The sequence below is a fragment of the Haemaphysalis longicornis genome, unplaced genomic scaffold (genome assembly GCF_048455015.1).
Source record: "Haemaphysalis longicornis isolate Haplotype H1 unplaced genomic scaffold, Haemaphysalis longicornis Haplotype H1 scaffold_14, whole genome shotgun sequence".
Taxonomy (NCBI): Eukaryota; Metazoa; Arthropoda; class Arachnida; order Ixodida; family Ixodidae; genus Haemaphysalis; species Haemaphysalis longicornis.
Genome location: NW_027526245.1, coordinates 41725940 through 41738220, shown reverse-complemented (window position 1 = coordinate 41738220; position 12281 = coordinate 41725940). Strand labels below are relative to the sequence as shown.

At 51.5% G+C, this 12281-nt stretch overlaps 1 protein-coding gene across 1 annotated transcript; it reads left to right on the top strand.

Annotated features, from left to right (window-relative positions):
* Positions 1 to 633: 633 nt before the first annotated feature.
* Positions 634 to 2925, top strand: LOC144164871 (uncharacterized). The gene is made up of 7 exons (XM_077695115.1): positions 634 to 738; positions 1120 to 1260; positions 1596 to 1691; positions 1742 to 1957; positions 2065 to 2364; positions 2406 to 2542; positions 2676 to 2925. Exons 1-7 carry the CDS (start codon positions 634 to 636, stop codon positions 2923 to 2925), a joined length of 1245 nt encoding a protein of 414 aa, XP_077551241.1.
* The last annotated feature ends 9356 nt before the right edge of the window (positions 2926 to 12281 follow it).

Sequence of the window (12281 nt, the reverse complement as noted above, 5' to 3'; positions counted from 1 at the left end):
CTGCAGTTTCGTGGATTATACTTTCTCTTCCCTTTGTAGACATTTAAGAGGTAGTGGAATGTGTGTGTTTTCATGTTTAGTCTTCCGAGACTTGTATTCTCGGAGAGGGCTTTTTAGGCTTCCCTGGTGGCTTGGAAGCCGCAGCCCGTTCTTTACGCTGCGATGCAGGCAGGAACGGCCCGACGTCCATCTCACGGCCAGACTTCCTGGGGGTGCCCGAAGGCGCGGCTCCTGGATTTGGCACCCGTTTGGGTGCCCTTTGTTTCTTTAGCGGCTACCGCCGAAGGGTTCAGGAGCACCACAGGTGGCACGGGTAGTGCGGCGGGAGTGGGAGCCGATTCCGAACCCCCTTTGTCGATCCCCTCCGCAGCCTCCAGTGGAAGCAGGCAGGGTGAGGAAGCAGGGGCCAGAGCGGCATCGGTCCCGCTAGGACCGCTGGGACATAGTGCACGGCTGGGTCGAGCACATGTTCCACACAAGCCCGCGACCCAGGCAGCCGGCGCAAGGGAAGGCGGCGGGTACGTGCGGCAGCTGCTTCGGTTCCTCAACGGCTAGGCTTCACATCTTGGCCATAGACCCGCAGATTTTTTACATGTGGCAACAAACATTAGTTCTGTCGTCTCTGCAGCGTATATGCTGACTGTCGAAGTCTGCGGGCAACCCATCTTCATGGAGCTGCACCCAGGGGCCAGTGTGTCCGTCATGGCCGGGAAAGTATTCAAGCGCACCTACCCTGGCGTATCCGACGAGGCGTCGGGCGTCACACTACGAAGCTACTCCGGACAGCTTGCCCAGGTCGAGGGTCAAGCCCAGGTCAGCGTTCACCTTGTCGACAGGGAAGCAACCCTGCCCCTCTACTTAACCAAAGGGTCGCCACCGACACTACTGGGCCGATGCTAGATCCAGCCGTTGGGCGTGCGGTTGCCGGAGTACCAGGAAGCAGTACATGCGGTGGAAGACGTCCCAGGCCTCCTGACCAAGTTCAAGGCCCTGTTCATGCCCGGTTTGGGCACATTCACCAGCACGGCAGCTAGCATCCATATCCCAGAGGGAGCCCAGCCCCGGTTTTTCAAGCCGCGCCCGCGGCCGGTTGCCCTGAAGGATGGGGTCACCCAGTAGCTGCAACGGTTGCAACGAGACGACATCCTGGTGACCGTCAAGTCGTCGGAGTGGGCCGCTCCCAGCGTGGCAGTCCTCAAGCAATACGGGAGTGTTAGGATCTGCGGGGACTTCAAGATAACCATCAACCCCGTCGCTACCGTGAGAAGTAACCGCTGCCCCAGATTGTAGATCTCTGGTCAGCATTGTCCGGGGGACAGAAGTTCACCAAGCTCGACCTCAGAGATGCTTACCAGCAGCTGGTGCTCCAGGAGACGTCCCGGAAGCTTGTCACCATATCAACAACGCTGGGACTCTTCCAGTACACGCACTTACCATGTGCCGTAACCTCTGCACTAGCCATTTTCCAGAGGGAGATGGCTAATCTGTTCAGGGGCATGAGGCACCCGGTGGTGTACTTGGACGACATCCTGGTGCCCGGTACAGATGACGAGGACCACCTGCGGAGCCTCCACAACGTCCTGGCACTGTTGCAGGATGCCGGGCTGAAGGTCAAGCTGGAGAAATGCATTTTCTTTGCCCCCAGTGTTGAGTACCTGGAATACGTCATTTCCCAGGCAGGCCTGGCCCGGGTACCCCGCAAAATTGAGGCTGTGCTCAAGGCGCCCAAGCCCAAAATAAGAAAGAGCTCCAGAGCTCCCTCGCCCTCGTCAACTTCTACAGGACTTTGCTGCCGAACCTGTCGTCACATCTACAGCCACTCCATCTTCTGCTTCGAGATGTACAGCAGTGGGCCTGGAAGAAGAAACAGGAAGTGGCCTTCCAGCGCACCAAAGAGCTCATCACCAAGGCTCCGCTGCTGTTGCACTTTGATCAGGCCAAGCCTGTCATTCTGACCGTAGATACGCTGCCATACGGTGTGGGAGCCGTCCTGGCCCACCGGGAGAAGAATTGCCAGGAACGCCCTGTGTGTTTCCAAGCCGTCGGTTACATTCTGCAAAGCAGCGGTACAGCCAGATGGACCAGGAAGGCCAGGCCGTGATGTTCGGGGTCGACCGCTTCCACCATTACCTGTGGAGCGGGAATTTTGAGGAGGTCACGAACCACAAGCCGCTGCTGGCAGTGCTCCGGCCTGACAAGGTGGTTCCAGTGCATGCATCATCTCTAGTGGTCCGCTGGGCCTTCAGGCTTGCATCCTACAATTTCCAGCTGGTCTACCACCCGGGAATGGAGCTGGCACCTGCTGATGCCCTGCGCCGACTGCCCCTGCCGGATGTGCCTTCTGCGGTTCCTGAGCCTGCCGAGGTATTAATGCTGGAGCACTCTTAGCCGCAGGTGCTGTCCAGGTCGGCGGTGTCACAGGCGACCAGCCCGGATCAGTCCTGTCACAGGTGGTCAAAGCGGTGTCCCGAGGGGAGGAGTTGGCGGAGCAGACGCCCAGCCACAAGGCTGCCGAGCTGACCCTGCAGCAGGGCTGCCTGCTGTGGGGTTCCAGGGTGGTGATTCCACAGAGCCTGCCGTGCATGGTCCTTAAGGTGCTGCACGCAGGTCCTCCAGGCGTGGGGAAGACCAAGATGGTGACCCGGTCCCACGTTTGGTGGCCTGGCATGTAACAGGACATTGCTCGCTAGGTGCCGGGCTACCAAGTCTGCCCCCTGGCCGTTCTCGGTGAGACCCTGGTCCCACCTGCACGTGGATTTCGGGGGCACCTTCAATGGCTACTACTTCCTGGTGGTGGTGGACACCTTCTCAAAGTGGGTGGAGGTCCTACCAGTCACCACTCCATCGGCAGGAGCAACCATTGCGGCGCTGCGGCAAGTCTTTGAAGCCCAGGCATTGCCGGACGTCATCGTGTTCGACAATTGACCCGCTTTCGCCATCGCGGAATACATGGCCTGGCTGACAAAGAACGGAATACGCCGGATGATGGTTTCACCGTATCACCCTGCGTCAAATGGCGCTGTCGAGCGGGTGGTGCAAACTGTTAAGGACGAGCTCAAGAAGAGCAAGTCTGGGGATTTCCGGATGCAGGGTGCCCGGGTCTTGTTCCAGTACCGAATCGCACCTCACGATGTCACGGGCCGTACCCCCTACGAGCTCCTGTTGGCCCGGATAGTGAAGACACCATTGGACGTCCACTGCAAGGACGTTCTGCAAGGCCGACCACTTTAGTCCCGTCAGACGGCTCGAGAGCGGCACAGGCAGCACCCGACACTGCCACACCTACATCGACGCCTGTTCTCAGGCTGAGTACGAGACTGCGTAGACCGCGGGACCGTTACTTGCCGGGGTAACGTGTAGTTTTGTTTTTGCGCTGGACAAACTTGGGGGTAAGCGGAGTGACAAGTGTGTGGTATTACTGACCCTGATCTTTGTTGTCCGCTACGTTCGGTGGCCCCGTCTGGCTCGGTGATAAATATTGCGCACGGCTGGCCAATAAGCACCAACGGCAGAGTAGCTCGCGGTCTGTCAGCGTCACCACCAGCACGCTGCGGGTCGTCACTCGGCTGGAGGGTACCGCGGCCTTCCCACGTTCAAGAATGCGGGGCAAATCGTGACAGGGACTGTTGCCCCCTCAACCGGTGCTGGTTGCGCAGGCGGCGTGGTGACGAGTTGGGGTGTCTGAGGCAAACCAGGGGGGGCAGAGGCGGGACCAAGTTCGACTCTCGGTACGGCTCCCTGCCGAAATCAGACGCCACTCCGCCCTCCGGCGAGCTGCCTCGGCGTACTGCCCAGAGGGAAAGCGGCAAACCCCTTTCGCGCCTCTGGTAAGATGTTTTCAGTGACTGACATTTATGATCTTTTGCTGTTAGAACTTCTCACAGCTGCGGGAACATGCCGTGTGCGGGCCCTGGAAGTTTGCACAGGTGAACGTGGTAGAATCAGAGATTTAAGTGAGGTGGTCCTGTGCGGCGCATTTCGCACACGTTGTTTTGCCCTGGCAAGAAGTTGTACCGTGCCCGAACCGCTGGCTCTTGTAGCAGCGGCGCGGGTTAGGTATATAGGGGCGTAGCCACACCTAATGAAAACAGCATCGAGTGTCTTCAGGAATCTACGATCGGCTAAAAGTCAAGATGATGTGTTTTGTTTGTACCTCTATATTATCTCTACGGATGCCGATTCTCCTGACGGTTCTAACTCCTTGATCCATCTGGAATTCGAAAAGTTCGGCCTCTGTTTCGCTTAGCAGATCTGGCTCGTACGTCACACCTATGAGCTGTTGAGACCGCGGTCGGGTGTGACTCTGATATCCAGATTGGCCATGCGGGTTTGGGTCAGGAGATGTATCGCTTGCTGCGGCATCTTGATTTCAACTAGCACTTCGCCGGTTCTTAGTTTTTAGCATCGTATGTCCTGCGAAGGACACCTTCCAGGAACTTCGAGACCAGGAACACGGATTGAGAAGAGAGGGGTTTCGATTTGTCCAAAGATTCGACTATCAAAAACGGGGGTAGACGTCGTTTATCAAGAGAGTGAAGGTTGGACGGAGTGGAAAGGAAGCTTCGGTGCAGCCCCTTTACAGGGACCGATCATGTTTGGGAGGGGTTTTTGAAACTATAATACAGCATGGAAAAAAGGAGGGAAAGGGGGTACTTTCTTCTGCAGCCGTACCCTGATAGCTGAAGAGGTCCCGGAGCTCTCTGCCTGGTAAACAGATAGGGAACCTATCCGCCTAAGCTGAACCTGTTGTCCGACGGAAACCGTTTGTGGTTTGTAACCCTCCACCTTTAAACACATCGCCACGGTGGGTTACAAATTATGTCAGGGGGCTCGGGGTCCGCGGTGTCGCCACAACTGTCACCAAGATTACTCAAGATGCCCCGTGCGGGGAATTGTAAATAGTGAATTGGTGTCCAGTAATAAAAAAGTACCAATTTTTCAGGGCGTTGAATCAAAACTGAACCGAACCAAAAACCGGAATCGCACCGATATTTTTTTTCCAGAACTGAACACGAACCGTTATTTTTTGAGCACACCGAACCTGAACCAGAACCGAACCGATTGCTAAAAAGACTGGACCAGCCGATTCTGCTGTTGATCATAGGCGGTCAACTCTATTCAGGGCTTTTCTCTTTCTCGCACTGTCAACTCCATAACTTCTCATGCTTTTTCCTTTTCCTATCAGCCACAGTTCTACCAACGACTCATGGTGACTAACACCGCGCACAGACGAACGGCAAAGGCAAGGAAGGCGACGGGATTAGCCTGAACCAATGTTCCAACGGTATGCCACTGCTGGGAGCGCGAACACGGTGCAACGCTGAGCAAACGAAATGTCACACTCTCGGCAGCTCACAGGCGCTATTAAACATCCACGTCCCCCTTCCGTCGCCGCGATTGTTTAGCGACATACGGGCCACACGATTACTGCTCTGCGAAACGGCGAAAGAGGCCAACACCCAAAATGTACATGCTTGTCGCATTTCTGAATTTTCTTTAAGAAGGTCCCACACCTGGAAAGGGCAATTACCAGACACGTAGGACCCTCAAGAGCTGCCCGGAGGCTGGGATTTTGGCTGCTGCCCGCAAGTATGCGGGTTCAATCCCTGCACCGGCCGATTTAGTTCTGACCTAGACAGAAAACGAAAGCTTCTTTGTGGCGACATTTCGACGCACGTTAAAGATTCCCAGAGGGTCGAAATTGCTCTGCGGGACTGCAATATATGGTGTGCTATTTAGCAGAGGCGTACCTCCGAAGCATTAAGCGCGCCAGTATTTTATGAGAAGTCTGCTTCCGCGAAGAAGAAGAAAAAGGCCTGCATGTGGTCTAAAAGTGTTCTGCGCCGAGTTCACACGCAAATTTTCGCTCTGCTTTGCTGCGTTAACTCATCGAATAAGCAAAACAATTAAAGCTAGATTTTGTTCTAGACATCCCTGTCTTTGTCCAACCTTTAACAAATCCAGGCGTGCGCAGTTGTTCTTGGTGTAAATGGTCAGTCTTATGGACGATAGCGTCTAATGGCCTACCTAAACGCGAAAGTATTGGTCTGTTAGTCAAGCTATGTGTCCCGCGATTGAGCCGTCTGACTAAACGCTAGAACTCCTGAACGAGACGAATAGGCAAAGCAATGTTGAAACTGCTAAAGTTGGAACAACGCTTCACACTGGTCAATATTTTTTCTGCAAAAAGCAAACATTAGGGATATTTGAGACAAAATACTAATACATAACTGATACATGCCGTGTTATTTTATTTTAGAAAATACGTGGGCGTAATTTCCACGAAATCAAACAAAGCGTAAGGTGTTTTTAAACAATAGTTTATTACAAAATACAATAAGGGCTCGCGCTAGGGCCTTGAGCTCGTGGCTCAGAACAGTGACAAATAGCCGCAACAGTAGTGGCCCCGCGGGAAATTTGAATTGAAATCGGTAAATCCGCATTGTGTTTATTACCGGAAGCGGCAGAAGACTATCGTGTTTGGCGAAATTTGCTGGAAAAGACCAGGAACGCGGCCTGTTTTTCAGGAGGCGGGGAGCGGACAATTTCGCATTTTTAACATGCCCAAGTAACGATAATAGATATAGCATAGAAAACTGGTAGGGTATGGCACGCACGTTGTCCGTTTGCAACCAAGTGTAGTCCGCTACCTTGCAGGCGCTGAGTATTTCGCTTTAGGTACTAGAGCGGCAACAAGGAAATAGAAAACACGTGCATAGGGGGCAGGCCAGTCCTGCACTATCCTAATTGCCTAACACATATACTTTGCTTTTGCTCTGCGGTTTTGTCACTTTCAGGGCTGCGTTGTTTACGGAGGTGCACTTTACTGACTAGTCTACCTCGCTATTCTGCTGCAGCGGCTACTATTTAAATAAAAAATGGCAGCATCTCCACTCCGTGGATGATGGCGAGGGGGCAAAGTATGGGGACTCGAAATGACATCCAAGTTGCGCCCCGAGCGACATCCGAATTGCGCCCCGACCGTCATTTCATTTGAGCCGTGAGTTGCACCTTGATTATTCCCTAACTTAAACTGCAACTCACGGCTCAAATGAAATTTCGCTGGATTTTCGCTTGATGGTTGTGTGCACGCGGATGGGCGCGGACGGACATTGGGAGGTCCTAAGGTACTCCGCACTGCTACAGGCGAGGGAGTAAGCTGTTTGACTCTCGGGTACTAACTCATGGTCTTATCCAAAGGGTAAGACGACTGACACTAACCCTGTCTGGCCTACCAGACACCAGACACAAGCGTATGTGATTTTGTGCGATTGTAAATGCAATGCGCACGGACGCGGACGGACATCCTGCGGTCCTAAGGTACTCCGCACTTAAAAAGAGTTGTGCTTTCCACAAAAATGAAGAATGCCTTCAGAAAGGAGTTCCATCTCACGCTTCACGCGTATAATCACCATTTCAGTTTCTTATCGGATAATCGGTTACAAACTACCGCAGCGTAGAGGCCCGAGAGGAGGCGGCGGTCAGCCTGAACCGAGACGTATTCATATAAGCTTAATCTAGTGATCAAAGTAATAAACAGTGACTGCGAGTTAGGTAAAGTTCACTTTTGACAAAACTTTGGCTCACATTCTCCAGAAGGTTATGGCTAACAACATATTCTAGGCAGCCTAACAACGGAATTTATACACAGCTTTTACGTTTGTGCTGTACTAGTTCCATTCTTATGCAATACCTTATGAAAAACAAAAGTTTACCACTGGTATAAAAACAAGTACTCTGCTAATGCACGGAGGCCACGCGCCTGTTCACAGGCCTGACTCCAGGCCTCTTACGTTTAGGGTGATGAGAAGATAGGAGAGTGATTTCAGCCAGAAGAAAGAAAGGAAGTGGGAGCAAGTATATCTCACAGACAGTGATGGCCTTAAGTGGCTGGTTTAAGCAGCCCCAGGATAACATAAAAGCGGCTAGCTCGTACATCATCCCGGCTTCCTTTGTTTTCCTGAATATGTGACCTACTTTCTTGCTATTGTATTACGAGAAAAACTAAACAAGAAAAACAGAAACTCTTACAAGAAAGACGCAGTATTTTGAACGCACCAGATTGGTATTATCTTTTATGGTAGATTTAAACTACGAACCATTTTTTCGCACTCCGCTAATAATTAAACTTTCCTTACCGGTTCGCGAAGCGCTCTGGCTGGCGATTTTTTCGGTATTTTTTTTCGGTTTGACACACTTTAATTTTCATTACAACCTAATGAACCAAGTCTATCGCATTATGTCTGAAATCTTCGTCTGTTGAAAAAAATATCAACATTTTCTCGCTGCTGCTCTTATCGCGTCGTTACACGAGATGCCTTGGAACCTGCAAAAAGTACAGTTGTAGCGGAAGCGTCACCGCTCCACCACTCAAGTAGGCCTTGCCAGTGGGGCCTTTTATTTACCCCCTGTGTGCCGTCCGTTAGTCGAAGCACAAGGTCGAAGACTGCTTCTTTTGTAACGGCGACTCCTCCGCTTCCTCTTTCGGGGGGTTTAGTTGTGTAGCCTCTTCAGCAACACTCGCCGTTCGGGGGGGGGGGGGGGACGCTTACGTTATAGCCCGGCCGATACCGGCCGTCTCCTGGCGCCGCCGCCGATTACTTACTGGGTTGGCGAGATTTTTCCCCTCTCTTAAAAAAACGGTTGGGTCTTCCCTCTTTTTTTCGACGGTGGAGGCACTCGATGTACTCCTCTTCTAAAAATGAAGTGTAGCTTAGAAACTGGGAATCAGCAATCGCCGGTTTTCTCGTCTTCTTCAGCAGCTGACATCTCGAGCTGCTAAACCTTCACAAGTTTACAATGCAGCAAATTGAGACGTTGCCTGTTCCGAACTCTCCCCTTATATACAGGGCACTGAAGTGAATCTGTCCGAAATATTTTGTTTGCTTTCCATAGACAGGCTAAACTAATCACCCTGTTCATCGATTATCCTGCCGATAATGCAGTATCTATTGATAAAGCCTGAAAGAAAAAGAAATACTATGTTGCATTTGCGGCCGGCGCAACAACTGCAGCAATGACCCGTATTCGTCAAGCGCTGTGATTGGACGAAGTCGAAGATGGCAGCTCAATCTAGTTTGTGTCGCTGTTCCGTGCAACAACATGCTTGGCATCCGGCGTGTATGTTGGTTGGCCATTTTCGATATCTTAGTAATCGGCAAACGGCGCTTATACAATGTTGTTGGCTGTAGAATGGGTAAGATAAGGTTGCCAGCGCCGCTTAGAATCGTAACGCTCATTATCCGAAACATAGGGAGTGGCTCAGCACCCTACGGGTCTTTGGAGATGCTTCGCCCTGCATCTCGGGAGCATGCCGGCACCGTCCATTTGTCGTAAGAGGCGTGTTAAACCAGGCCGACAGTCGGCTGATTCGGCACTGTGCACGCAAGCTATCGGTGCTTATTTCAAGACAACGCCACAGACCAATCACGAACACCTGTGTCAGTCTGCGCGCAGTCTGTCTACTGACTCGTGTAGCAATGAAGTTTGCAGAGCAAAATTTGGAGTTCAGTTTATAAAACATTACCTGAATAAAAATAAATTAACTCAAGAAAGAAACACCAGCAATCGGGAATTCGAACCTGCTTACTGCGACGCACTATATTCAGTTAGTTAAACCTTTGGCCAAGGCAAAACTGCCAGTGTCGCCGGCATTAAATGTGAACTATATATCGTATAGGCTGATCACTTATTTTAGTTTCAGCATTTCCACCAACTTAGAAGACTTATTGATTGATTGATTGATTGATTGATTGATTGATTGATTGATTGATTGATTGATTGATTGATTGATTGATTGATTGATTGATTGATTGATTGATTGATTGATTGATTGATTGATTGATTGATTGATTGTGAGGTTTAGCGAGCTAACGCCACACAAGCTATAAGGCGCACCGTAGTGCAGGGCTCCGGGTTAATTTTGATCACCTGGGTATCTTCAACGTGTGCTGAAATCTGGACCGCACGGGTATTTTTGTTTTACGCCTCCATCAAAAAATCCGCGGCCGCGGCCGGTCATCAAACTCGCTTCCTTGGGCTCAGCAGCACAACGCCTTAGCCACTGAGCCACCGTGGCTGGTTGCAACTTAATGGAGGCATGAAGAGAAAACAAAAGTTTGTTTTATTCGAAAGATTAGGTGTTTCGTAGTACCCCAAGCGATTTCCCGGGAGCAAATCATGCTTTATTCACTGAGAAATAAGGCAATTTAAGCCAAAATTTGAAATCTTCCGCTAAATTGCACATTTTGTGACGTGAACAATGGCGCCATACGAGCCGGTCCATGAAACAGATACTTAGTATGTTGACTCCATATAGCACCCACAAGCGGGAGTCAGACAGGAACCGGAACTCGTACCGAAACCGAGATGGCGGCCATTTTAAAAATACTAGTAAAACCTAGTGCACCCGCAACCCTAGTCATGGAATTGCCTGATCCGACAACAAAACTCTCGCCTAGGAGCTCGGGCTTGCATTTAGCAACCTCACACCACTTGAACGCTCAGTGCTTCTAAGTGCACGAGCGGCAGGAGTAGTGGGGTACACGGATGGACCGCAAAGCGACCATTCCTCGATACCCACAACAGACGAGCGCCCAGCAGTCGGCACCGCTGCCTCGTCAGCCCCGTCGTGACGAAAGAATACAGACTGGTACGTATGTGCCGTATTTTCATTACGGCTAATAATAGTTCAATTTCAGTAGCAGTATCGCCTATGCCAGTTGGCCGGTGTGGTGTATGGAAGGCCGTTCGCGAGCGCTCTGCTTCGACCAGAAACATACGAACGTCAATGCGCGGTGTGTGCGGTATTTATTTTTTCCAAGCTCGGAGCGCTTTGACGGCGATTTGACGAAGTCGGCGACGAGCAGCGGCATGTCTCAGGACTGAGCTAACGTAAGGGTCCCTGCCGTAATCACTTTGTCGGAAATGAAGCGAACACACTCGTACTTCCTTTAGCTCCCTTTCTCCTCCGTTTGCAAAGTTCACAAAACGTAGCCACTTGCTTCGCCGAGGTTCGTCGTTGGGCAGCACATGAAAGAAGATCTCTTTACCGGCGGGGATGTCGCACTCCCTTGAGGATTTGCCCGTACTACATGGGCATTTAAGGACGCAGCAACGAAATTTAATTGTAAAGTACTCCAACAAACTGAAGTTTTCAGTGGTTGTAAATTGGAAACGAGCTCGTAACGACAGCAGCAAGCCAACACCATGCCGTAACTTCTGCGACAACTGGCACTACCTCGTCGCTGATTGCTGTTCCTTACTCCCCTCGTTTCTATTTTACCTTTGCTGGTTGGCGATATGACGCCCAACCTCCTGTGAAGGGATTACGATACCAAGCAAGGTCGCGGCTGTAAGTGCTGGAATGGTTCATCGGTCCCGAAGAGCCTCGAACCAGCAAAATTCGTCTGCGTGACGGCGAGATGCCAGGCAGCACAGGACTGTTCGGCTTAAAACAGGCCGGTGTACTTCGGCCGGTGATTTTCTGTCCGGCCGTTTTCCGGCAGCCATGTTCGGCCCATGTCCAAGAGTGGGCCTTTTGGCCGTATACGGCCGTACTCCCATGGCTGTCCAACGGCCAGTGTCCGTCGGCCAGTCGACCGGCTTCCGGTCATACGGCCAGATTCCAGCCGTAGGGCTCCGGCCATTCCAAAGCTACCCGTGTACGGCCGAAGTACGGCCGCCGGAGGACAGCCGAGATGCGGTCGTCGGACTCCAGCCGGACTAAAGCTACCGGAAATACGGCCGTGCTACGGGCATTGGAGTGCAGCCACAGTACGTTAACTGTACTGAGGCCGGTCACTGCATGTCGCGCAAGCAGATGACTCATTCGCGCAGTGCAGAAGTAGTACAAACCCAGCATTTTGGGTCCATTGCAGCCACATCAAAGTGCACTCGCGCGCAACCTCCTGCCGTCAAGCTATCAGCGCACCCTTGCCTAATTACCAGCCTCAGTTGACAGCAAAGTTCATTTATTAAACAGTGCTCACAAATTGTCGTTCCTTTAATTGCTGTGCCTCTTTTACTGCCGAACACAGAAAATATTCAGTTCTTTGTAGAGCTTGAATAGATGTATTGTCCAGGTTCTGATATCATCTGTGGGGCGGCTTACCTCTAATAAACGGGGAAAGAGGAGGGGGGAATGCGGCGGAGGGCGCATACTTTAGTGGGTTGAATTTCAGAGAGATAAATTGCGCCGCTTTTAGCCAATTTCTTTAGGGCAATATTCCGGAACACTTTCATGCTATGACTACATAAACTATTTCTATAACAGTTGCTCG

Bases quoted from the DNA above. Each gene is read 5' to 3' on its own strand.
- LOC144164871 (XM_077695115.1), top strand. From the start codon at position 634: ATGCTGACTGTCGAAGTCTGCGGGCAACCCATCTTCATGGAGCTGCAC. The intron at 739-1,119 runs GTATCCGACGAG...GTCACCCAGTAG, and splicing joins TCAAGCGCACCTACCCTGGC to CTGCAACGGTTGCAACGAGA. The intron at 1,692-1,741 runs GTACCCCGCAAA...GCCCAAAATAAG, and splicing joins CCCAGGCAGGCCTGGCCCGG to AAAGAGCTCCAGAGCTCCCT.